The sequence below is a fragment of the Pomacea canaliculata genome, linkage group LG1, assembly GCF_003073045.1.
Source record: "Pomacea canaliculata isolate SZHN2017 linkage group LG1, ASM307304v1, whole genome shotgun sequence".
In the NCBI taxonomy this organism is placed as follows: Eukaryota; Metazoa; Mollusca; class Gastropoda; order Architaenioglossa; family Ampullariidae; genus Pomacea; species Pomacea canaliculata.
The window spans coordinates 27,921,308-27,947,774 of NC_037590.1; the positions used below are offsets into that span (position 1 = coordinate 27,921,308).

At 40.8% G+C, this 26,467-nt stretch overlaps 2 protein-coding genes and 1 pseudogene across 6 annotated transcripts in view; 2 read left to right on the forward strand and 1 right to left on the reverse strand.

Annotated features, from left to right (window-relative positions):
• The window catches only part of LOC112567844 (calmodulin-A-like), a 71,477-nt gene extending 61,370 nt beyond the window's left edge, over positions 1–10,107 (forward strand). For 4 of the 5 annotated variants that reach the window (XM_025244683.1, XM_025244714.1, XM_025244700.1 and 1 more), the window contains 4 exons: positions 828–971; positions 1,889–2,006; positions 3,357–3,481; positions 4,307–8,011. In XM_025244683.1, the coding sequence (XP_025100468.1) occupies positions 828–971; positions 1,889–2,006; positions 3,357–3,481; positions 4,307–4,356 (437 nt within the window). In that variant the 3' untranslated portion in view covers positions 4,357–8,011. Of the gene's footprint in view, positions 1–827; positions 972–1,888; positions 2,007–3,356; positions 3,482–4,306; positions 8,012–9,152 lie in introns of those variants that run through there. The other variant, XM_025244693.1, reaches the window with a different exon arrangement.
• A 449-nt stretch (positions 10,108–10,556) lies between these two features.
• LOC112567862 lies at positions 10,557–17,233 on the reverse strand (annotated as a pseudogene).
• A 5,933-nt stretch (positions 17,234–23,166) lies between these two features.
• Positions 23,167–26,414, forward strand: LOC112571892 (lisH domain-containing protein FOPNL-like). The gene is made up of 5 exons (XM_025251256.1): positions 23,167–23,216; positions 23,823–24,020; positions 25,015–25,099; positions 25,517–25,620; positions 26,062–26,414. Exons 1-5 carry the CDS (start codon positions 23,189–23,191, stop codon positions 26,121–26,123), a joined length of 477 nt encoding a protein of 158 aa, XP_025107041.1. The 5' UTR covers positions 23,167–23,188; the 3' UTR covers positions 26,124–26,414.
• Positions 26,415–26,467: the final 53 nt, after the last annotated feature.

Below are 26,467 nucleotides of genomic sequence, written 5' to 3' on the forward strand. Positions count from 1 at the left end.
ATGAGGTCGACGTGTTCAATAAATACTGAGCATTATTTCGACTGGTATGACAAATCTGTGTGTAACAGGTACATTGGGATATCTGAGTTTGATCAGTGCTCTTGATGGACGTGGGGGTGGTGGGAGAGATGTTTTGACAGCAAGGTTTGATCACTCCGGACTCCCTGTTCCCTGCCCCAGGTTCCAGACCTCAAGCTGTAGGCGCCAACGGTTACTCGGTTAATGTGGTGGTGATGTGGACTTGCTGTCGAGCCTGGAGGCCCGGGACGAGCCGATTGATCTTGTGAGCCTGTCATGCACCCAGAGGAAGCCTACGGCGCCTCATTGTTGTGCATCGATGTATGCAGCCACGACAGGTCAGAGGTTATCGGTCTGAACGCCTCTTGAGTGGGTCACTGGCCATGAATTCCAAACCTTGACACAAGTGTCAGCGGTGCAAAGGCTGCTGCTTTTGCTGCTGCAGAAAGAGCGAAGTGTGAGGGGAATGGGGAAGGATGCTGTTCCCAGTCTACCAAGTCTTGGAGACAGCTTCTATGTCCTTGCCAGTTAGGGACAGCCTTGAACCTGTGGCAGATTGTGATGCTCTGTAAAGGGGTGGGAATGGGGTAGCTGTCTGCAGTTGTACGTGATGCAGATTTGTAGGTGAGACAAAAGGTGGACTGGTAATAGCTTTATAAAAAAGCTGTACAGACAAAATTATGTGACTGTTTGAATTACGTGGGTTTCTTTTTATTTACAGACCCTGGTGATAGCTCTCCGTTTTCAAATAACGGGTGTCTTTAATCTGACATCATAATGACTCGCCATGTTGTTGATGTTGTGTGCAGAGTTCAAAGAGGCCTTCTCGCTGTTTGACAAGGATGGAGACGGAACCATTACCACCAGCGAGCTGGGGACAGTCATGCGATCACTGGGGCAGAACCCCACAGAGGCTGAACTGCAGGACATGATCAACGAGGTAGATGCTGATGGTGAGTAGCGTGCAGTGAGTAAGAACAGAGACAGAGAGAATGACAAGGACAGCTTCTGTATTCCAGTAGGCTTGAAGAAGGGTGTGACGGGGAGAGTCAGTGACAAGCAGTTAGTAGTTCGAGTAAAAAAATAAGATAATCCTAATGCCCTACCTTTTATTAAAGTCACAACATAATATTCAATATTGTTATTAGCAAAGTTGTCATCAGTTAGGCGAAGATAAAACCTGGATTTGCTTTCAGCTCATTAGATTAGTTCAAGACAGCTACACTCACGAAAACCAAAATGAGAATGGCTTGGAGCATTTGCAAATGCTTTGATACTAGAATAACAAAGTTATTTATTTGTTGTTATATGCCTTCTACATATATATTTTCATAGTATATCCGTCTGTGACTGAGGGTAGCAAGGTGCGAGGGTTTTATCGGGGTCATCTTTTGAGAAATTTATCGCCTCCCTCCCAGACCCTCAAATAAGTCAATAGTTCATTTAACAACTGTTTCAACTATGGAAGGGGGAGAGTAAATGCGTTCCACGGGTATCCAACCCCCAAGTGTGCACACCTCCGGGTTCAGACGATTTTTCTCTAACCAATTGGCTTTCCTCCCCACCCTTTTAAGCCACGTTACGGCAGGATTGAAGTTCCGCACACAAAATTGGTTTTCATAACAAGGTTAGGTTAAAAAAATCGTCGGTCAGTCAATCAGGTTTTATGTTCCACTGCCTATTAAAAGCGTAGGCAATGGAGTCTTTCCTCCCGGGGTTTGCTTTTGTGTCCATTAGACCTAAAAATGCGATGTTTGTTTGATCACGAAGTGCATGAGTTGATGACTGACATTATCATGTGATCATGGTGTCTGTGTTCGACCTCGTGTTCGGAGCTGGGAGTCTACTTGTGGACGACCCTGTGTTGCAGGCAACGGCACGATAGACTTTGAAGAGTTCCTGCACATGATGGCGCGCAAGATGAAGGACACGGACAGCGAGGAGGAGCTGCGGGAGGCCTTCAGAGTCTTTGACAAGGACGGAAATGGGTACGCACGTGAACCCCCACCTCGCGCATGAGCCGTGTGCAAAATAATTACTTTCTATGAGAGGGGTAGGTCCGTAATGGGGAAGGGGATTGATATTTTACGCCGAGCCAGAAACTAAAGCAAGGCAGCCAACCTTGTAAACAGATGCAACATTTAGAGAAAGAATAGTGTGTCCGAGACGAGAACTGAACCCAGGACAGCCAACCTTCACTGTAGTTGTGACAGGCGCTAATCGTTGCACCACCGGACCGCCCTCCACAATCGAAGTTTAGTGTAAATCAATAACCTTTACGCTTTGCCTCCCTTCCCCTCCCCAACAAAATCATTATTTTTATCTTTTCCTCTTTGCCCTGCAAGCTGATAAGTATTGACAGACAGCAGATCTTTAGCGCTGACCGTGGTGTCAGGTAGGTGTGCACCACAGTCTGACATTTCTAGTCAGCTGACATCCAGGATGACAGGTATCCTTCCTCGGCAGCTTTCAAAATACTTTATCGATACACTGCGAGACTGATGTTGGTGTCCTGCTGAGGTGCTCTGTGCAAAATGGATTCGATTTGAACTCTGGACCAGTCGATGATGCTACTGTAGAGATAGGCGTAGTAAAGAAAGTCTAAAAGAAGAAACATGGCAGAAAGTTAAAAAAAAAAAAAAAAGAAAGAAAAGAAAGAAAGAAAGGAAAGAAGAAGGTGCACATGAACACACGAACCAAACTTTCAGAAACTGCTTCAATAGTTTGATAAAGTTCGTTTGTAACAAAATAATTACGAAGTTTTGGAAGAAACTAGATTGTAGTTGAACTATTTTATTGCCCACAATTATCCAAAAAGCTTACTTCTAGCAGGACATCCAAAAAACTCGCTACGAAATGCTTTCTGGATGTCAGCTACACAGACGTGGTCATTCCACTCCTGAGCTCTGTCCAGAGCGTAGAGTTAGGCAGCTGGCTGACAAAACAATATCTTGTTCACACTCGAGAAAAAAGTAATTTTCATAACAAATACACTGATGATGAGTTATTTAATTAGGTGACTAGCCTCCATCTGGCCACAGAACAAAGACTATGAAAAAGTGACTAACCTACATTCCACATAGACTACTGCCTGACACACATTCCATGGAGGCTGCGAGGCCGGTATTCCTGTCATGACAGCCACAACATTAACAGACATACCGGGAAAACTAGGTCTGTGTGTCTTACATCACACCAACAACTAGGTCAGTGACATACATTGCTGTGGCATTGCCGTTCATACCACGAGTGCCACTGTCTAGCTTCCCTCGCAGACTTGTGTCTGCAGACGTGCCATGCATTCCGTGAACGCTGAGACCAACACTCCTGTCGCACAGGTTCATCAGTGCCGCGGAACTCAGGCACGTGATGACCAACCTGGGCGAGAAGCTGACCGATGAGGAAGTGGACGAGATGATCAAGGAGGCCGATCTGGACGGAGACGGCATGGTGAACTATGAAGGTGAGCATGTTCCGTACCCGCAGACCTCTCACCTGACAGGCAGATAACTGACTGTCCTGCACGCACCGGACACGGGTGGCCGGCGGTCACGTGACTCGTGCACCCGCAGTGCGCATCTGTGTGTCTGGCGGTTGAACTGTAATTTTCAGTCCACACATTCTACATACATTTTAAAATAGTGTGGTGGTGGTTGGGTGTTTGATGAAAGCTTGCATTTTCTGTCTCTCGCTCGATGTTGTGAGGTATTTTATTCATCAATGTATAAGCTGTATGCACGACTAACACTTTTATTCCAACAGCTTAACAACTTCTCGAGCTTGTATTATTTGCATTTTGATCTTGAACAAGTATTTATCATTGTGAGCATGTAATGATTATTATGAATAACCGTTACAGTAAAAAAAAATTGATCGCATGCTATGATTAACGGTATCTTATGCAGGGGACATAATCTAAGTGTCATTACACGTCATGCATTAACTCCCTTTAATATGTGGTTCCGGTTCCTGGAAAAGAGAACGCGCTTTTTTTCTGGGAGGAGTGGAGTTTTCCTCTTTTTCTCAGTTTTATTTTTTTTTTACTCATTGAACAATCCACTACAGTTTAGAAAGAGGAAAAAATCAAATGAGTTGTTTTTTTCTGTGAAAAGAAAACTGAATGTGAAAATTGTAAGCGCTGACACTGGCCCAGGAACCAGGAGACCAAAGTACACAGCTGCATCACTCTGACAACACATGACACACTGTATGTGGTTTAAGTCTGTCCGGCGGCTTGCTCACGTAACCTCGACGTACTAACCTCTTGCTTTCTTTGCATTCGTTGCAGATTTCATGGGATTCGCATCCCAACTGCTTTCTAAGAACTCAAAGCGATAGTGATGGCGTCGGCCGGCGGCCGCCGTAACATGAGCAGGCGTGCCTTCACCCGCCTAATATGCCTCTGCCTGTCTGCCTGCCTGCCTGAACTGACTGTTTACCGGCAAACCCTCCCTCCCAATACGTCCACAGCCATACAACCATCAAACCATCCATCTGTCCCTCAGTCCATCCGTTCCTCCACTGAGAAATTCACTTTTTTAATCCCACTCTGGAAAAACAGTTTTAAAAAAATGGTGGTCCTGTCCACCCCTGATCCCCCGGCCCAAACCCTCCCACCAGCTTGAGTGCGCCTTGCATTCCTACGTTGTCGTTGCATCATGGGAAAATGTTTTGTTGTGTTCAGTCTCGTAACGTCTGTGTCACTAACATTCAAAGTCCACGAGTGGATTGTAACAGACAGGTGCAACAGTCCCACGCTGAAGCATCTTGGAGATCATATTTCGGAAATTGCATGCCTTCAGAGGCAGTGAGTGGTCGTGGAGCATCACCAGCAGGTGGTTTTCAGAATCAAGAAAGGAGAAACTTGATGGGTTTTTTTTCTTTGGAGATTTGGAAGAATTATTTTTGCTGTTGGACTCGATATTATTTTATGTGCAAATTTAGCGTTTTTAATCTGAAAGCAAAAGCCAGTAATATTTGTAACACTTTTGGTGAACCAGAAAGACCCAGATAAATGTGATGTTTTCGTTGCAACCTGCATATTTTTCAATGGAATCCTTTTCTACGTGTAACACTGTTCTCGCCATCGCGCGAGCCAACGATGTATTTTGGTGAGGTTTCAGTGGAAAGACTGAAACTGTTTATGTGCAATAACAATATTGAACTCATTTTGGAGACTGAAGCCTCGTCTCGCCAGCGTTTGGAGTCTGTCCGGTGTTTATTGAAGCCACCGCACGGAGGCCATCGTGTGTAAGGACATTATTTCAGGTACTCGTGAACAAAGTCTTGTTTCCATGACAACATTCCTTTTCGATGAACTCCTGCAGCCCTATTCAGAAACATTATGAAAGCCACCAGTCTAAAAGGATTGAAGGAAGGGAATAGGAGAAACCTCAGTTTGAAAAGTCCTAATGATATTTTTATTAATAGCTTAGGATGTACTTGGTTCTTTTTTGCACCTTTTTGGAAATAATTTTTCATTAGCATTCTTTAAATTTGTAAAGCCTCTTGAAGCTTGTAGTGTCAGACTTAAAGTCAGATGTCAAAATGTTTTGATTTGTTCATGAAAGACTTTATGCTGTTGTACTATTGTGAAATAAATGTGTTTACGCTCTGTTGCTGGGGACACCATTGTAGCTCACTGTTCACTGTTCATGTTCAGCGCGGTCTCTGTGTGAACATAGCACGTGGGGCTCAGACAGTGAGTATGGTGAGAGCACTGGACTTCTAGGATAAAGAGGACTTGTTTTTGAAATTAACTGATTAAACCTCATTGTCTCTCTATACAAATCTCATAGTAAGGCATCTATCTATTATCTACCTACCTGAGTGAGTGCGACTGTGCGTAAGCATGTGTGAGAGTGTGTGTGTGTGTGTGAGAGAGAGAGCGTGCCTGTATGTTTGATTATCTGTCTGTTTGTCTGTCTGAAAGTTCTAAACTCAAACACAAACTTCTTAGTTCTGACATCAGTTTTCGCTCATCTGTGTATAGTTCTATGAACAATATGAACAAATTAGCTATTTTGAAGTTCGTTTACCGGATCTCAGTGATGTCAATGAGGTATTCATTGGCTGTCAACATTTTAAGAGTTATTGTTCGAACCCACATTGTCACAATCTACTTGTTGTACTATAAGAAAATCGCTGACAGAAATTTAAGGTACGTTTTTTAAAGATCTTCCTGATAAACCAGAAAATCTCGGTGAATTTTGAATGGTGAATAATTAAAAGGGAGGTGGTCGGCTCTTATTTTCATCTTTTGTGGTTTCCCTTAGAATTTAGATGGAAAACTGTCAGCCCTGAATCGATGAACGCCAGGACACAATCGATTTCATGCGTTCATTCGATCGAGGGCATCTCTATGAGGGCACTAGACCCACTCAGTGAGATGTCTTAGTGTGATGTTCAATGGTGACACTTGTAAAAACATTTGTTTACATTTGTACACAGCAAACGTTTTACGCAAATACCGTGTGGCTGGTATAGTCATGAACAAACTCTCATCTAAAAAAATTCATTTCCCAGAATTATAAGATCAAAGCGTGTTCTTAACAAAAAAATTTTGAATCGCATTCTGGATGGGCTGTGACAAGTCTGTCACAGTGGGTTGTCTAGTTGGTTAATGTCTGTGTGACATTTTGATGGTGTGTTAGTCACGACACAACCTTTTCTGATGGCGTGTTTCTGTTAGATGACATTTTTATCTCTCTGTATCATGTTTCCATACAGCCCACAAACCTGGATTTTTAACTTTTTGTGATGTCCGAGCTTCACGAGAAATCTCGAGTGTTGGTGTCTCTTTGACCAGAAGTCTGTGCGGACATGTGAGAGCTCGACACAAGTTGTTCACACTGTCGTCTGCTACACACAACTCCCTCCACCTTCTCATCCTAACATTGCTCTGTACACATCCATTCCCACGTTTTCTTCATTCCTTGTTTGTGGTCTTTGTGTTGCTCGAACAGCTCAAGGCTCACTGCTCATTGGCCATTCGCGAATCAGCTCGCCTGCTGCTCACATTCCATGAAACAACCAACAAATGTTGCTAAACTGTTATGTCCCCCTACCCTCGTCTGAGCAAATACATTCTTGGCTAGAGTGGCACACATTACATGAAAGTAAAATAAAATGGTTATTACATGTGAGGTGATGACAGCGACGACGACGATGATGATGATGACGACGACGACGACGACAATGATGATGACGACACGGCTATGAGGATGTCTACTCAAGGTCTATTGTTTGTTTTATGTTTATTAAAATCGAGATGCCTGCTTGATGCTCTCGGATCTTGTGTTCGCTGAAGTTTTCATGTAAATAATCAAAGGTCGCATCACTTCACATCAGGAAAGAGACTGTTAGACGCGACAAGGATACAAAGTCATCAGATTATCTTCGATATACATTTGTGATACTGTTTTACCCAAGCTGCCCGAGGACCTGCAGTTGACGAGTGTGTACCCAGTGTTACTCTTGTTTGATTTTCGGTTGGCCGTAAACCTCACAAGGGTGTTAGATGACCTGATGCAGAAAGTTTTCATGTTGTTTCAGTGTTTATTCATGGAGAAATAGACCACGAAACTATCTAACCTATATATTATAAACATTTCAAATGTGTCAGTTATCGATATCATTTTGAAACCATGTGATATAACTTGTTTGTCGAGTTGATGTAACCATCTTAGCGCGATTTTCATGAAAGCACGGGACTGTGGGACGCCATGTCAGACATCCCTGCAGGTCAATAGGTCACAGACTGTGTCACCTGATAGTTTGCACAGTATATATGTAACCAGACTACAATTTTGATATCATAGCCAGTTTTTTGTAACCACTGTAATGTCCACTATCTATGTTGTTTAGGAGACCCATAAGGAGTACGTTTTTTTTTCTATTTTCTATTGAACTATTGTGTATCCTCTGTGTTTATGGGCATTTCACATTTTGCAAGAAAATTTAGAAAGATTTAATTACAACAGAATTTAAAGTATGTTTTTCCTGATTTCCTTTCACGACTCTTGTTTTTATCTCTAGTGGTATGCGTATGTGTGTGTTAGCAAGTGTGTACACATGTGTGTGTGTGTGCGTGTGTGTGTGTGTGCGTCATGTTCTATAGACATATCGTAAATCATATTGAATTATAATTAAATTTGAACCCAGTGCATAAAGTGTATAAAAGACTCTGAAAATGCAGAATTTAGAAAACGAATCAGCACTAGGTCTTTTAAAAGCATGGAAACAGCAATTCACAACGCTCTATCGATTTTGTTGTGTTAATTAGCTACATTCAGTAGGATAATTAGTACAGTTTAGCTGGCTCTCTAGCGATGCACATCTCTCTGGTTGTTGTAGCCAGTACCACGGGATAGATGTCCTCAATATCACCCCCTCCCCAGCATTCACCCTCCGTTTCCACTTCAGGAATCTGGCGACAGACAGCTCAGCTGAATCGACTGAGACCCAGTCGAGACACGGCTGATTGATTGTTGCCATAGAAACAGAACTCACTTACTTGCTGTTCTGGCACGCGGGCGAGTCTGCTCATGCTGAGGTTGAGTATAAATGAACTGTTCAGTGTCTGCTAGAATTTTACACCACCAGCCTCAGCAACAGCAAACGGCTGGACGACGATGCCACGTGACATGTGCCCCGGGATGCTTCACATCAACATCGGAGGCTCCCGTGACGACTTATGCGTTTCCAATCATTATTCTGTCAATGTTGACCTGCACTAGACAAAAGCAACAAGACTGATATGAAACTTCCAGCAGAATCTTGTGTTTGTATAGACAGACACCACTGATCGTCACTTTAGCTCTTGAATGTTTGTTCTTAAGTACTAATGGCAGAAAAATAGATGAATCATTTTCTGGCTAAATATATGTGTTTAATGTTCTATCTATCTTTTTCGCTATATGTGTGTGTTAGTGCGTGTGCCTGCATCTATATGCATGCGTCGTTCGTATGTCTGTATATATCATTCCTCATGCGTTCATGGCATGACTGACACTGACCTTTTCTTGGTCACGCATTGTCCGGGGTTATTTTTCAGGGTGAGGGGTTAGATATGGAGATCAGTCTCTAACAAATCATTTGATATTTTTTCACGTGATGATGTCCTCCTTTTTCAGAGTTCGTGACCATGATGACGGCGAAGTAAAGACATCAGCCTCCTACCCACTCACCCACCCACACACACACCTATACTCGGTCTCGGACCCCAGGCCGCGGTCTTCACCTACAGAACCATCATCACAGCTTGGCTCTCATTCATCTGCCTGTCTGCGCCTGACGACAACACCAGGCAATCGTCAACCAAATCATGTGCTTGGAACGACCGACTCTGGCAAGAAATGAAGTGTGGATTGTGTTGAATGACTTTCTTGGGCTGTTGAGCAGAATGGATGAAGTCTGTGCATTCATTTTCACTTTTATATTAGCTTGGCGAATAACATGCAACAGCTAAACAGTGCTTACAAGTCTGTTGGTCAGTTGGTAAGCGAGCAAGATTACTACACGACGGGTGGAATTACATTTTTCGTCAGTCACTCCCGCGGGGTATCAGGGGCATTTAACTGCCTTTGAGAGTTTACCAACCTGACCCCTCACCTGTAGTTTCTGTGCCTTTCTTGTATTTCGCTCGGCTGTATGACTTCCATGAGCTTTTGTAAATTCCATCCTCTTTTCCTCCCGTCACTGTCGTAAAGCCTCTTATCTAAACTAACAGCTTGTTCTTACCTAACTTACTTAACTCACACGAAATGCTGTTGTTTCACGGTCTGGTGCTCTCCTGGACAACCTACCGTCTCTGGTCAGGCAGACACCGTGTTCATTGTAGCAGATTCTCTACGAAGCACACTAATAAATATTACAGTTTTCAGACCAAACGTTTCGGGATGCATGTTCAAATTTCTTAAATACCTTCGATTTTTTTTTAATCAGATTTAAACGATCGCCATACATACTTCAACGAACCCACAACTCAATGATCATGCAAATATATGCATGGGGGAATTTCAGCGTAGTTCAGGCTATCGCAGCCACACACACACACACAAACACACAAACACACACACAAACACACACGCGCGCGCGCACACAATTTTGTCATATATTAGTCAAAACCCAGGATTTCAAGCATTTCCATACCACATTTTGTGTCTTCTGGTTCTCAAGCTTGAATGTGCGCGAGTTTATAATGGTTCACACACTCACAAAATAAAATATGTTATTATGAAGGTGTCCTGTTCTTATTTTCTTTAGACGGATCAGCTGTGATTGTTTTTTGTGTGAGAGAATAGTTCTTTGTGTGTCGTAGAGATGTCATGTGACACAGGCAACAATTCAAGAGACACCGTTACAAGCTACAAACTACAGAATTCTGCATTCAAAATACAGAATTCAAAAGTCACAATCATTGGATAGAAAAAAAAACACGTTATTTTGATTATATCACTTTATTCTGTTTGTTCTGCATTCCAATATTTTACTGTAAACATGCTCGCATGCAATTACAATAGGATGAAAAGCCCACATGAAGCATTCGTTGACGATGGTAAGCACCAAGATTCTGTGTACTGTCGTCAATAGTCACAGTCCAGTCCACACCAACACACGCACAGACATTCGCTAATCTTCATGCACGTCATACATGTCGATCTCATCCCTCCAGTTCAACATTTAACTTGCAAAACTATTTTAGGACAAATAGAGCCGTTCATAAAAATAAGCAAGCAATCAAATACTTACATATTAGAAAAAAATAGTCAGTATTCAAAAAGTTCAAATGTAAATAAACTTGTTTTAGTTCGATGATTCTTCATCGTTGAGACATCTGTTTTACTTTGCATTCGATTAAAAACCACGGACATGAAGGAATGTTGACAGCATGTGAGGCCCACGTGACTGTCAGATGTTAGTACGTGGATCAAGTCCAACACATCATCAGAGATTGTGGTTGGGGAGGTGAGGCGGAGGGGGAGTTAGTGGTGTTTGACTCCAAGCCAGTAACGAAGGCTATATGACGACCCGAACATATAAACACAAGGATTATGTGATAGATAATATGACAAGTAGACTGGGTGCCACACGAGATTTGTCTTTTTTCGCCAGAAGCAACTGTATTTCGTTCGGCAATGTTCGGATACTGAAGGTTTATCCTCTGTGTCACTTTTCAAAATTAACGGAAGCCTTGAACGTTCAGAAACGCTTGACTGGCTCGTTGCACCACCCAGGTATTAGTAGAATAGACCAACGTATGGTGTCCTCTTCTACATACTCGATGGTGAAAACAAAATCCAGAAAATCACCAAAGTAACAAGACTCGTATTCGCACTGTAATATTCTGATATGACCTATATGTTTTCATGATAAGATGAAGAAATACATTTTGTGAGCACTTAATCTTTCTGGTAGCTATAAAACACGCATAACAACAATAAATAAATAAAAATAATTTTCTTCAACATTTGCAATGGTCCAGTTCGGATTACTGTCAGACAGATCAGCCAAGTTCTGTCCGCAAGATGCGATTCAGCATCTGCAAAGCGTTCAAAGTGCTGATCATAGAATATAAATTAGTAATGTTCACAGAAAGTCAGCCTTAATAACACAATCGACAGTTCAAATCGTTCTCCATATTGCTTAAGACGAACGATGATGGAAGTTGATGAGATCCTCATCGTCCTTGCTCTGTCTGGCTTGGCCAGCAAGACATCTTCAACTTCTCTCTGAGTTCTCTCTCGACAGGTGAGTTCATTCTGGTCTGCCAACTTTGTCTTCGTTCACTTCTGCCAGCCAGGCAGCATCCCAAGCCAGACTAATCTTGAAGACTATATCATAAAAGCCTCTCAAACTTATGCATTTATGTGTGTGTGTTTGTTTGTCTGTCTTTCAGCCGTGGTTGGCATAGCGCCCGAGGTCACGTCTGACGACCCTGACCAGGACCTTGTCCTTGGGAACAATCGCTCCGCGGGCTTGCAGCTCAATGGTTTTCTGAAATAAGGAGAAAAAAAGAAATACATTTTAACTTCAGCGAATGTTTGATAGGGCAATAACAATAGAAAAAGAAAAGGCGGATTTTCATATGAATATTTTAACATTCGTCTCCTGCTGTACTTAAAACTCATCTAAAAGTACTCTTCTTGCCAGTGCAGGCTGAACGACCATTTTAAAATTCATAATTTCTTCCCATGAGGAAAATTAAAATGTTTTACATGTCTGTCAAAATAATTGTTCTGGACTTTCCATCCCATAATTAGTTATTTCTCTGCTGTTCTCTAATGGATCTTTAATGCGCTTTCCTTAAACTGTCGGTTGAACTTTTAAGGATCTTTAATACGCTTTTAAATGTCAGTTTAATTTTCAATTTTTGATAGGAGCGACAAGATTAAAAATTTTGTAACGTGCAAAGTAATCATTCCCTTTCCTGGATCGTCCAGTCATCTTGACCTTTCAGCGAAATTTGGTTAAAAATTTAATTAATTAATAACTAAACAAAAACGTTTTTCTCCAAATGAAACTTCCTGGCTTTTCTCATTTCAAGAATTTAGGCAGTAACAGTTGGGTAATTTTCTTAAAGCTGAAAACACAGTGATTTTAAAAGAACATCTTCATTATGTATTTTTTTTTTTTACCTGGGCACCTGCGTCTCTCGTGAGAGTGAAATGCTGAAGGAGTCGAACCATCGCGATTTTCGCCTCCAAGACGGCAAAGCGCATTCCAATACAACAGCGAGGTCCCGATCCGAAGGGCAGGAAGGAGTAGGGGTAGACTTTGTCTTTATTCTTCGTGGAGAACCTGCACGACAAAAAGATAACCCAACATTCATCATGGCTGTCATTCTTTTTTTAACGATAGAACTGGATTTAAGTCAAATTCTCTGTCTTTTCGATTTACTAAAGAATAATATGCATTTTTGCGCAGACAATTGTGAACGAATTAAAGTAAAAACTGAGTTGAAGAGGAAACAGAAAAGATTACAAGTTCTGCGCTAAAATGCAGAAATAAACTGTTATTTTGCTGTTAGCGAGCTTAAAAAGCGTGACAACCTTTCGGGATCGAAGTCCTCAGGGTGGTTCCAGAACTCGGGGTCGTGGTGCAATGCCCAGATGTTGGCGTGAATGTTCATCCCGGCAGGAATCGTGAAGCCTTTGAACTCCCGAGCCTTGTCGGCTTTGCGTGTCACAATTCTGAAAACAATGGACATAATGACATGGAAACCTGACTTTCACGGAGGGCAAAAGGTTATACACCACGCAAAAAATACAAGGTTTGAACCACGGGCGCGCCTCCATGTAAAAACATTTTTCGTACCTAAACCTCTCTGTAAACAATGATTCTCAATGATTGTGTTCCTCTTTCTCGGGATTTTTAAGGCCTTTGATATCTGCACTTAAGTTACGATGTGAAAGAAATCAAATTGTTTTTAAGCCTGATTGTGAGGAACGAATCAATAAATGAAAAAAGAAATGAAGGAAGAGTGCCTGACATCGGACAAAATACTTACAGAGACGCAGTCGGGAAAAGACGGCAGGCTTCGTCAAAGACCATGTCAAAGTACTCCATCTTTTGGACAGTTTGGTACGTCACTTCCTGTAAACAAACAACTGTTTCTTGTCAAACGTGTATATTCACTAATCACCCTTAACTTTTGTTTATTCTTGTTAGTAGAGAAGAGCTGTTTGAAATAATCTTGTTGTATATCTTGACTATTTGGAGGAAATGCGAGCCAAGCCTTCAAGACTGACCTTGTTGGGGAGGGAGTCGATCTCCTGCAGTAGGCGAGCCTGCACGTGCGGGTTGTGCGCCAGCAGGTGAGAGAGGAGCGCCAGGACGGCGCTGGTGGTTTCGTATCCCGCCAGGAGGAACGTCAGACTCTGCGCCACCACCTCCCGCTCCGTCATCTTGGCGTGAAGCTTGTCCTCGTGACTGGCGTCCTCGTCTCCCGTCCCCTCGACATGACTGCGATGAGTGGGCGGAAACAGCATCAGCTGTACAAGGTCTGTGATCCTGTTGTTGGGCTGAAACAGTCAAGAAATCGGAAGGTAACTTAACTGAACTGTGTTTATTGTAGACTTCCTCTTTATGGAATCGCTGCACAACGTTGTTACAAGGCTGTTAACAACCTTTAAACTTTAAAAAAAAATCTTCACCAAGGCATGTATTTTTTTATTCCATCATCTGTACCATTCAATAAAGCGACTGCCTAAAAATATACATCAAATGAACTGGTCTAAGCTTTGGCTTACTTCATTATCCCACATAACATAAAAAAGATTTTAAACATAAAATTGTAATTATTATTGTACATACACTTATTCCTCTTGGGCTCGCAATCTGCGTTAATGTTTTATTTGTTCTTAATCGATACTTAATTGACAAACTTCAGCAAGATAAGATAACTCACCCCCATCTCTTTGCGTATGCGAATGACCTCCCTGAGTCTGAGCCTGAGCCACACCACAGGGTTCATGCCGAAGAACACCACCATGTTCTTGAGCGCAAAAATGAAGGTCGACAGGAACGGCACGGCCACTGTGGTAGAAAATGAGACAGACCCTTCATGAATAGACATCCCTGTATTGTCCAAAACCTTTTGACAGGAACTTGTAAGTGCCATACAGTTGTGCGCATTGAAATGACAAATAAAGAATATAAAATATGAGTCTTTAGTTTAGTTTTAGCCAAGTGTCAATGCGACGATTTCGTTTACCTGGCGGGCAATAGCAACATTTTTAAAAAGAAGTTCCTTCAAGGAGACTATTGGGTCCTATCATAGAGCAATGGCCATAATACACCGAGCAACGATATAATCCCTCCTGGCTTATACGGATTGTAAACATGACTGTAAACATGACTGTGCGTACAAGCTGTTCTCCATGACTACTATCAGAAAGATAGCTGTACTCACTGACTAAAGTAGAATGATGGTCGTTGACATAAGGTCGAAGAGGGACTTGATGGTGATTAAAAACTCGTCGTTGGGATCGGTCTGGGCGCGGGTCTGCAGGCCGAAGGCGCACCTCCCAATGACATCCAGAGACAGGGACTGGAAGGCGCTGTACATGTCCACGGTTCCTTCCCTCCCTCTGCATCGGCTAGACAGGTTCTCAACCAGCATGTCGGCGGAAGTAGTCATGATATTCATCATCTGACAACACAGAGCGTCAAGGACCCCGTTACTACTCACTAAAGAATAACCCAACACATTTCCCCTTACCATTCGTTACAAGAATGAAAAGCCTAAAGTTCCGTTTTTGAGACACCAAGCTTTCTAATCCGACACTCCATTGCTTTCAACGAGCTCTGAAAAAACGAGTTCCTGAGACGTAATTAGTAGTAATTAGTTGTTACTAGCTGTCAGAGCAATGTCTTTTTCACATTTGTTTTCTTCTTTTTTCTACACTTCCCTGCTGGCTGCTGCTTGGGGGAAATACATCAGATATGTCATGGTTTAGAGCTCTACCCCAAACTGTGTGCTTTATTTAGAAAAAGTGTTAAAGATCACATTTTCGTGAATGTTTCTTGCAATCGCTCAAACCTTCAAGATCAATGATTCCCTGTAATAAAGACCGTGACTAATGGGCAGGGATACAGCTATTTACCGGAGATGCTTAATCATAGAATAACTTAAATAGACTGGGAGATAGAGAGCAGTTTTATTCATACCTGTTTGAGTTTTCCCGAGGAAAAGGCTGGCGTCAACAAAGATCGGCTGCGACGCCATTGATGTCCGTTCTCCAGAAAAAGCCCGAGGCTCTTGCGTGGAGCCAGCGGAAACGGCTGTCCCAAACACAGGAACATAAAGGTATAAGAAAACAGGAACATTTTTCACAGTCACCTTAAAGTGCAAATAAAAAGAACACATGAACACACGCCACACACACTCTCTCTCCTTCTCAAACACAGAGTCATGTCAAAGGAAGTATGAATATCATCTCTAACACAAACACGCGAAAGTAAGAAAAAGGATAATGCTGTCGCAAATTTTACATTAAAAAATCTGTTTGCAACAAGCGGAATCCAGGGTGAATATCTACTGATTTTCACTACTAGTTTGATGTGGATTTTTTTTCTGGCGTCTAGTCAGCCTTTGCTGTATATTTTGAAAAGTTCACTTGCAATCACCTTGCGACTCATGAAGTTACTAGCGTCCTTCCCGAGAATTTGGCTCAGAATGTCCGGGTCACTAATGCTGAGAACCGGGGTGTAGCCCTCAAAGAAACCGAACACGCGTCCATATTTCTGGCTCCATTCAACGGTTGCATGGAACTGACCCTGAAAACGAGTTAAGAAAACATTAAACCCTCTCTCTCTCTCTTTCTCTCTTTCGCACTTTTTTTTGCGTTTCCATCAATACATCAACTCAACAGATTTTTTTTATTTTTGTGAAATTTTCTGTTTTAGTCATTGTTGTCACTGATTTCTCAAATTTAATCATCCACTTTATCCACATTACTATTTATGTATTTATATTATTTATTTATAGGTTATAGGGATCTACCTTTTTCATAATCTCGCGGAGATTTCCCACCAATATCGATGGCTTAGGTCCAGGGATGTTCAGCCTCTCGAAGATACTGAAGTGGCGCTTCAAGTGCCTGCAAGAAAAAAATTAAATGTGCATAAATTAACTTGTGGATTGTGAGCACCTTTGCTCACATTACACGCACAGTTGAAAGGAGAGTATCAAATGTGAGCAGATTACAATTCCTGTCCACTAAGAGGCACAAGACAAGCTTCCAAACACACGCCAAATTCGTCAAAGACTGTCAAGACGTTGTAAAATTTGAAAAGGAATTTAGAAAAAAATGAGGAAAAAAAAAGAAAAAGAGAACGCTTTAGTGGTCCACATCTAAACCTACTTACCAGTAGACACAGAGTCCAAAAAGAAAGGCCAAGCAGCAGCCCCAGAGGAAGAGTGTGATGCCATCCATGTCAAAGGCCTGGTGCTCTAGTACAGGGTACGTGCCTCAAAACTCTGAACGTTGAATACAATTCTTTCTGAAGACCAGTGAAGAATGCTCGAAGCAGGGGTCTCGGAGTCGTAATTGGTAACTCGTTAGACCGTTGGCTATTTAAGTTATTGGAGGTGATCTGGAACTAACCAATAGATTGTCAGCAACTGGAAAATGGGCGGAGCTGTGAGGTCGCCAGCAGATTTGGCGCAACAAATGACCCCTGGACCTCACCAGGACCTCTCTTGACCTTAGTCTGTTTTTAGCTCGCAGTCCCTCAATTTGGTTCATTCTCACCGTCGTAGAGAAGTGATAAAAGTCCTCAACAACGTTAAATCTGAAACTTGAAAGGAGTGGCGGTTGATAAATTGTCTAAAACGGGTATCACTATCTCCTCTTCCAAGCCATATCCTTGCGATGAGTGGTGTGAGTGTCGCCTGGTACTAGGGCAAGTCCTTCTGAAGGTCGCAATCTGAAGCATCAAATCCTCACCTCAGTCGAACTTTACACTCGCATCCGGTGATGCCGTTAAGAAAGTCCACCGACAATAGACACGGCTGTTGGCGACGTCCTTGACTTACAAGTGGACTCTGAGATTGCACGAATCTCTGGAAAACAGGGAAAACAATTCTTGACATGGTAATGGGAGACGTAAACACTCCTTCTGTCCAATAAACACCCGTTCGCTGACATGTCCTGGTTTCTGGAGAGAGATGTTTCGATGATTTGCTATGAGGACATGCAAAATTATTTCAAATATGAAAGACAAGTTTTACAAAGCTGTTGTTTGTTGCATGTTACGTTTGAGAACAAAATGACCAAGATGACTTCCTAATGTTTTTAAACATTACATATATAATTAGGGATTTCTCTGGCTATGCGGCTGTGTTCGTTCGTTTGCTCATTCACGGTATAAACCATTGTAGAACTGGTGCAAAAATGTCGGTTTGCCCTGTCATTTGTTCAGTAGTCGAAACTTGCTGTGAACATGTAGAAACCAGTTCATGCAGGCAAAACATTTCTAACAGCTACCCAAAAGTCACTTCGGTGTTACGGTTACGATCATATTGAACTACTTTTGTTAGGTTTATCGGCTTGGGCACCAAAACAATCGTTTGGGTTTACACCACCCCACCCCATTGTATTCTCTGTACATGATGCTCAGAAACAAAAACACATTTGATTCAACGAACCAGTTTAATTGAGTGAGCATTTGATCGCCTGGCTCTTGCCCGCTTTGCGCGTGAGAACACCAATCTATATTTCCTTTAAAGCTAAAGTAAGTTTAATAGAAAAAATTAATTTGTTGACGCTACATATATTTTCATTTTTATTTTGGCTTAGGGTGTAGAGTAATGTCGGTTAGAGAAAATGGGCGAATGTATAACCGTTCATTTATTACTTATACTTACAGTCTAAGCAATTGTGTCAGAAATAGTGAAGATGGATGTGAGACTACATAAAAGCAAATCGTAGAGCTGTTGGATTTGTACATATAGAATTTTGGTGGCATAATGTAGTCCTTGAAGCTTCTCTGTTCCCGTGTGTTAGTCAAAAAGATATCAAAATGTTTACTTTCCGTCACAGCCACGTGTCCTAACCGCTTCTGTTGCTTGCACTTCTGGGTGTCAAATCAAAGTGACTGCAATTCACAGCCGTGAAGTCAAGTTCAAGACGAACACAATGCAAGTGATATTGTGGTACTCGATAAATTCTTCAAGAAGAATTTTGCCTTTGATCAGAAAGAAGTGGTTTGGACCAGATCCATGACTTGGTTGTGCGTTAAGACTAAACGAGAAAAAGAGAAAGTTTCGTCACAGTAAGTTATGTACTTTGCAGCTGATTTAAGAAAAACAATTTTTAGTAAAAACAAGCAATGTAAGTGCTGCGCTTAAGGAAGGAGAATTTTCTTTTTAGTCAATGGTTCAACTTATAGCTCAAAATACCTCTGCGACATAAATTCTGTTCTCTTCAGTGGTAGGAACAAAGCTAAACATGACCTCCATAATGAGAATTTTCCTGCAGAGAATGAGAAAAGATGGGATGACAATGACAATGAAATATATATTTTCTAGACAGAATCAGTGAAGTTTATGGGTCACAGAATTATATCTGAGGGAATCCAGGTCGATTTTGTAAAAGTCAATGCCATCCAGAACTTTTAGTAGACCATAGAATGTCACAGACATGCGTCGTTGTTAGGTACATACAGTCATGTTCGAACACTTACACAGAATCTTTCGAACACTACTACATCACTGCTGAACAAGACAAATGACTAGACTTGGGATGAACCTCAAGAAGGCTTTCCAGAATATCAAGAAACATGTGAGCTCACGCCAGCATTGAGTTATGGCAGCCAAGAGAACCCGTCAAAGGGTTCTGCAGATTTATCATGAGGTCCTGGTAATGGACTTCTTCACCAAAAGGCAACGATTGGAAGCTAGTGTTCTAGACAACAAGTTTTCTGAGACTAAACAAAGGATATACCCACGCGGAGAAGGAAGCTTTTAGCAGTCAACTGGTGTTGTGAGAATTTTGCAGATTTTCTAGTGGGGCTATTAAGATCCACTATGAAAACTGACCACAATGCCGCTGTTAGCTCTGTTAAAGAAAAACTGTTGGATGTGTCTACTCCAAGAATACAGCGCTTCCGAATGAAATGTGCGATTTTCTTATTAAATCATTCACATAGGAGGAAACAACCATGACGACAGCTGATGCTCTGTCGAGAGCTCCTGAGAGAGTTCCTATAAAACAGTAGAAGCAGATGAAGGAAGAGACAAGCTCATTTATCAGTTCTTTCTTCAATCCCAAGCCATGAGTGACAGGAGACAATAGGAAGTCCGACAGACACAGAAATGTTTGTAAGACAACATTTTCAGCCGCATGAAAACTTCTGCAAACCCATTGATGGCCAATATCAGCAAAGCTTAATAAGAACCTGAAGTAGTGTTATCTCCTCATGAAGAATTCACTGTGCATGAATGAGTTCTAATACATCAAAGCCGACAGGCGATGTCCAAATCACTAGAAAATAATTCAAAACAAATGTCGCAGCGTGTATATGAAGGACATCAAGAGCATTAGCCAGTGAATGGTGGCCAGGAGTTAAAATTCTACTTGAAACTTGGTCTAATTGTGAGAAGAAAAAAAACGACTTTTAGTCCCCTGATCACCTAAATGGTTGGACTTGAATTGTTTGAGTTAAAAGGACAGCACTGTCTGCTGGTCGTAGACCATTGCTCTCGCTGGCGTGAGGTTGCGGATTCAAGCAAGACACATGTTACGACCTTCGTGTGCATACCATGTTATCACAGTTTGAAAAAGCTTTACTATTTCTTGTATGTCTCTATAAAAGCACGTCCACAAACATTATCGTTAATTTTCTTTTCTTTTTTTAATACTGTTGCCCTCCGCCGTAGTATCATCTTCCCTTTCTCAAGGTAAAAACTGAAGACGAATGTATCATTAACGACGCAGATCAAGCTGTCTCTCTCCCATCCCTTTCTCTCTTTATATATATATCACCTGTTTGCGCTTTTTTGTATTTTTGCATGTGATTGCATGTTTACATCTTAAGAAATTTCTTACAAAGCAATCGCATAAACAATTATCATTCTGGTAGCAAAGACACTGCAGTGCAACGGCTGGTAACTTCGAAAAAAAATGTGTTCGCAACTATTTCAGACAGTACTGACTTCTTCGTGCCGCCCTACAAAGTGGATTTGACAGTGGGTGGGACTTAGTAAGATGACAGCAAAAGAAACAAGGAGGGGGAAGGGAATTAATATGCATTAACCAATGGTACAAAAGTTCAGCATATCTCAGTTGCCTCTGTTTTCTTCATTCACTGACATCGCTGGATCATCGCCGCTTTAAGGGTGCTCCAGAACTACTGCGTACTTCTTTCTGTCCGACTAGTCATCGGGAGACAATAATAGGTCATCTTATCAAATGCGATAAAAACTTAGGGAAAGGTATCAGCAGTCACTTCCCCCACCAGCGCGGCACATGCCTTTTGTTTTTGACAAGATTCGGTAAGAAAAGTGCGGTGGAAGAACAAAATTATCCGTCGCTATTTCTGTAATGAGATGGCTGCTTTTTTTTTTTTTTTAGCTCATATACAGTGAGATTTAACCAGCTATATCTGGACAGCAAGTATCGCTAGATTATTTAAACTGAAAAGGGTAAACAGCCTTTCGAGCGATCAGGAGGATCAGGAGAAAACAGGGACAGGGAATGAATGAGACGACACTTTCCGCAAGAATCATTCTCAGTTCCTCCCCTCCCCCCTGTTTGTCTAGACTTCATCTTCACAACAGCCAATCAATAAGCAGCATTCCATTCTTGGTAGATGTGCCTTGGTCATTGTTCTGGTACTTTGTCAAACATCCGGTCTTTCTTCACCTAATCCAACCTGGTGTTTTATTTATCCCTTAGTTTCTATCTCAACAGCCTTTCATCTCATCCCTTCAGCGGTTACTTCCGTGGATGTTGGCCAAGTCATGTTTCGGTCATTCAAATTTCTCCCCGAGGCTGCGTACCCGGTGTCTTTCTACGGGTGTATTTCCTGAAGACTCGACAGATCTGTCCTGATGCCCCTCCGGTGCTGATGGCGCCAGCTTTCCGTCTGATCTTTACCCCTCCCCCGATCTTTTTTATCACCTCCCCATTCTTCCCCCTCTTGCTGTTAACGTTTGCTAGTTCGCTAGTTATTTGTCTTTGCGACCTCCTGGTTTTTGCTTGATGAATTTTTACCGCAAGGAAAATTCATCAGCAAGCGCATGATTAACTTGGGAAAGTTTTCTCTGCTTGTTTTGGCCCAGCGCCTTGTTTCGCTGAGCCGTCCAGTAGCACTTTCATAAACTCTATACAGACGCAGTAAACTGGATTTCTCGGGATAGCTATTAGAGCAAAATGAATGCACTCTAATATTATTGGACTGCAGCTTGAAGTTGCCATTTCTTTGCTTTTTTTTGTGTGGAAAACTCGTTTTGTAAACTGGTGCATGGTTGCTGACTTGCCGGCTCCTCGAACGATTTCGTTTAGTGTTTGTTAGCATCGGTCGTTTTCTTCAAATTTCATTTCAGTTTTGTCTCCAGCATGTAACAGTTTATAAAGTAAGCTTTTACTGGTAATCTTCAATCTTATAATTATATCTCCATTACCTGCATGCAGGCCAGTTCTTAGCCCCCGCGGGGCCCGAGGCAAAGGGCATGTGCGGGGCCCTCACGCCACGATCACACGGTTTTAGTTGGGATCTAAAGTCACTGTTTTCCTCATGCCTAGTTACCATATCAATCAAAAGCGCGGGGCCCCTTGAAGCGCGGGGCCCTAGGCAGATGCCTCGTCCGCCTGCCCCTAAGCACGGCCCTGCCTGCATGGTCTTTCTTTCTTTGGCTGGCACCGTCTCAACAACAGCAACTCACCCATGCAGTCAGAATAAACACCTGAATAAATATCTTTAATTCTTATTGGGCACAATATTATTGTGCAGTACTATATTCTCTTGCAATCAGAAGTATGTGCATAGGTTTTCGATCTTATATAATTATAGCCATTAAACATTCCTTCCATGCTTACTCCTGATCTTTACCTGGAAGTAAGCACTTCTTACTTCAGCTAAGCACATAGAATACGAGGATGACGGCGATGACTATGTAACATATTTCTCACACGTGACAGTACTTCTGTGGCAGATAAACCCCACCCCGTCGAAAATATGTACTGTACGTTGTACCGTAGAAGTTCGTAGTGAAATGATGCTTGTACTTCCTCGCAAACGAAGATGTGAAAAGGAAAAGGTGATGGGTCTTGCTTCCTCTTAGTCGTATCTGCTGCTTGGCGGATCGTTCGATACTCTTACACATAACACACTAGCATCATAAGCATAACTTAAGAAATTGCACGAAGAGGAACAGTCGTTGCTTTCTGTAAATCGAATGTCCGAAGTTTCGCGGTGAAAACAAGCTTGCCTCAATAGGGGAGCGGCCAGTGACCGACTGATATATATATATATTCACTCAAATTATATATAATCCTCCGAACATAAGAATCATACCATTATTAAAATTATTTATTAAAATTATATGTACGTTATATGCTTATAAAACAAAATCAAGCAGTTCTATTTACAGCTGAAGGACACTATAATATTTACTACAAAGTTGACTCCCTTGACGTCATGGCAATGTACGCTTTTCAAAATGGCTTCCAACGAAAGTTTACGAGATGGTACCTGAAACGATTTTGATATATACAAATTAACAACTTCAGAACAGAATCCAAGAATTGCTTAGTTGTCTAAAGATTTATTTAAATTTCATCTTCTTTGAACTTTCAGTTAGCTATTTTTATTTCAGGGGCTCAATATCCAAAATAAATATAGTTTAATGAGAAAGACAATTAATTGCTTGAAGTCACAGCATATGGCATACATCAGTTCCATTACAGACAGACTTTCATAAGAGTAAGAAGGAAATAAATTGTATAGTTCTTAATAGTACACGTCAGCATCTCATTTCCTTTTGTAGTAATTTCTGAATTTTCGTGTGGAATGATGTTGGCTAAGACTCTACATCACTTTTTGTTTCCAGTCTTCCAGCGCTTATCACTATTCCAAAGAAAGTACTTAAATATAAGTTGATTAAGTTTAATCTTGTCTATGAAAAATGAGAAACAAGAAGATAAAGATGCTTAAATTTTTATTATGTTACTAATTTCAGTTTCCACAAAAGTTACGCCACTGAAAATGCCACTGGCATCACTCTTAAAACATATCACACATTACCTCTGTAATCTTAATATTTGCTTTCACTTTTCTTTTCCTTCCTTTTACAGTCTTAAAGAAAAACCTGGACAGCAGAGGAGTTTTAAACCAAGTTAAGGCCAGAATTCGTGCAGAGGTGTTCAATGCTCTCGACAGACCCTCAGAAGGAAGGCCTGTGCTTAGCAATGAGAATATATTAATTAATGAGCTGATACGAGAGTATTTTGAATTCAACAAGTACCATTATTCTGCTTCAGTATTGGTTGCAGGTTTGTTTTTCACTATTAGGTCTGAAAGGACTGTGTTGCTAGTGATTAATATTATAACCAAGAGTGTCTACAGATTTTTGTTATATATGCGAAAGTGAAAGCAAAATTTGACATTTGATCAAACATGCATGTTTATGGAAGTCATGAATTATATCCAACTACAGTGAATTAATCTCAAATTTTAGATCCTCTGTTTCTTGGTCTGTGATAGTGATATATTGGTATTAGAAATAAGTCAGGTAAGTGTAGCTGTAGATATAGTGTGTCTGTGTGACAGACTTTAAAAGTAAAATAAAATCGATTTTAAAAGAAACAGTAAATTTTTATTACTGGTAAAAAAAAAAAATAGCCTGCTTAAGAAACTGTCACAATTTTTAGAACATTTTGTTTAAAATGCTTAATTGTGTCTAAAGAAATGTTTCCTGAACACTAATATAGTACTTAAAGAACAAACATTACCACACAGAATATAGCAAACATTTTGATTCATGGTGCTGTTTTAAGAAACTACGTTTCAGTGCCTCAAGATTCATTTTAAAAAGAGTTTAATTCATTTAATATAATAATCCAGCTGAGCAACAGTACTGATAAATAAAAATTTTTACAGGTTTCTGGACCTTTGGCATAAAATCATCAACTTTTCACATCAAACCAGAGAGCAAACACTTTAGGCCTCCAAAACTCTAGTGTTATCACCACTTAATAACTGTTGACTAGTCCCTAAAATCCCATGCACATGGTAGTTGCAAGATTTAAATTCTACTTGATAAGTATGTATATATATAAAACCAAAAAGAATTTTGTCAAACAGTAGGCTTAAATTACTTTTAGAAAAAATGTTCTTGTCACAGCAATCTTAATTTGTATTAGATATTTAGATATCTGGGACTTTGTATCAACAGTATGCGTGCAGGTTAAAATCTAATATGCCATCAAATAGTTTTAAATCTTTACCAGAAGCTGTAAATGTATTTTCGTTTATGCAATGTTTCAGAATCAGGAATGTCAAAAGAACCTCTAGACAGAGAGTTTTTGAGAACTGAACTTAATGTAGTTGAAGATGCACCATCTCGTTCAGTGTAAGTAATCTCACATTCTTCAGCTTCAGAAGTCAACAGAACATGCACATATTTTAAATTAAATCCATAGCTTGGTCTGATTCTTTGTAGCAGTGCAGCTTTCTACCTGCTCTGAATCCATTTTTTGGAGAGGTTTTGAAAATGAGGGATGTGTGGTAATTTTTGTGTTGTATCCTACATCATGCTACCTGCTAGGAAAGGATTTATTTTACCATTCTTTATTTCCTTTTGTAAAGTGTTTGGAACAGCTGACAGAAACCATATTTTAAAAAAGTATTTCATTACAAAATTTTATTTTTCAAATTTGTTAACATTTTCCAATTATCAGTTTTATGCAATCTTAAAATTTATTAGTATACTGACTAGATATTGTCTGAATGCATGTGACATTTATGAGATGAAAAATTCATTTGCCAGACCCCTCCTGTACAGCATTGTGTCTAACTATACACTTCGAAGTGGAACAAGCTTACAGCAGCAAAAACCACGAACAGCTTTCATGGAACAGATAGCCAGAGATAGTAAGTTTCAGTAGACATCAAATCAGTCTGTGAATGCAATAACAGAACTGTTCACTTCGACCTTAGTTGAATTTTAAACTAGAAATAAAACAAGAGTGCTAGAACCACAGAACTTTCAACAACCAGAAGGTATATTACATTTTATATGCAATGTTAAGTTGGTTTTTTTGGAAATATCCTTACTTACAGGTGATGCTCATTATAACAGATTCAGAGTCTTGTAATGTAAGCCGGTTAATACTGCAGACATAAACTATTCTCTACTTGATTTGAGAAGTTACAAATGTTCTACATTTTAGATATGTAATTTATTTTAGCTGTGGTTAGATTTTCCTTATTAAATTAGGCTCAGAAATGAATGCTTAGTTACCTATGTAGACACATTTTCATTAAAAGGAGATTTTTCATGCTGTGTAGCTTTCATGGTCTTTATTTTTCCAGCTACTGAAGTGGACGGTATAGGACCAGGTGACCCTTTGATAGTTAGGGGAGGGCAACGATGATTCAGCGCAAAGCAGAAAAATTAGTTAAGTTTCAAAACCACACAACATTGTCTGCTTTTGCATGTATGTAGAAGGGTCAGAATCAGGACATGCTTTGGCATAAAGAATTTAAAGATGAGTATCAGTGCTTTGTGATATAGTTTGCAGGTGCTATATTGTATGCAATCTGCAGTACTTGTACATTGTCTGAAAAGAATATATTGCTTGTTAAGCTATGTCTTGACCACTTCATTGTAAAGCGTGATTTAGTAAAACAGAATCTTGCATAAAATAAACTGAAAGTACATGTAATATCCCTGGTTTATGTTCAAGTACAGCATGCTCTGATGTGCATTTTCATTTTT

Bases quoted from the DNA above. Each gene is read 5' to 3' on its own strand.
- LOC112571892 (XM_025251256.1), top strand. From the start codon at position 23,189: ATGGCTTCCAACGAAAGTTTACGAGATG. The intron at 23,217-23,822 runs GTACCTGAAACG...TTCCTTTTACAG, and splicing joins CAACGAAAGTTTACGAGATG to TCTTAAAGAAAAACCTGGAC. The intron at 25,621-26,061 runs GTAAGTTTCAGT...TTATTTTTCCAG, and splicing joins GGAACAGATAGCCAGAGATA to CTACTGAAGTGGACGGTATA.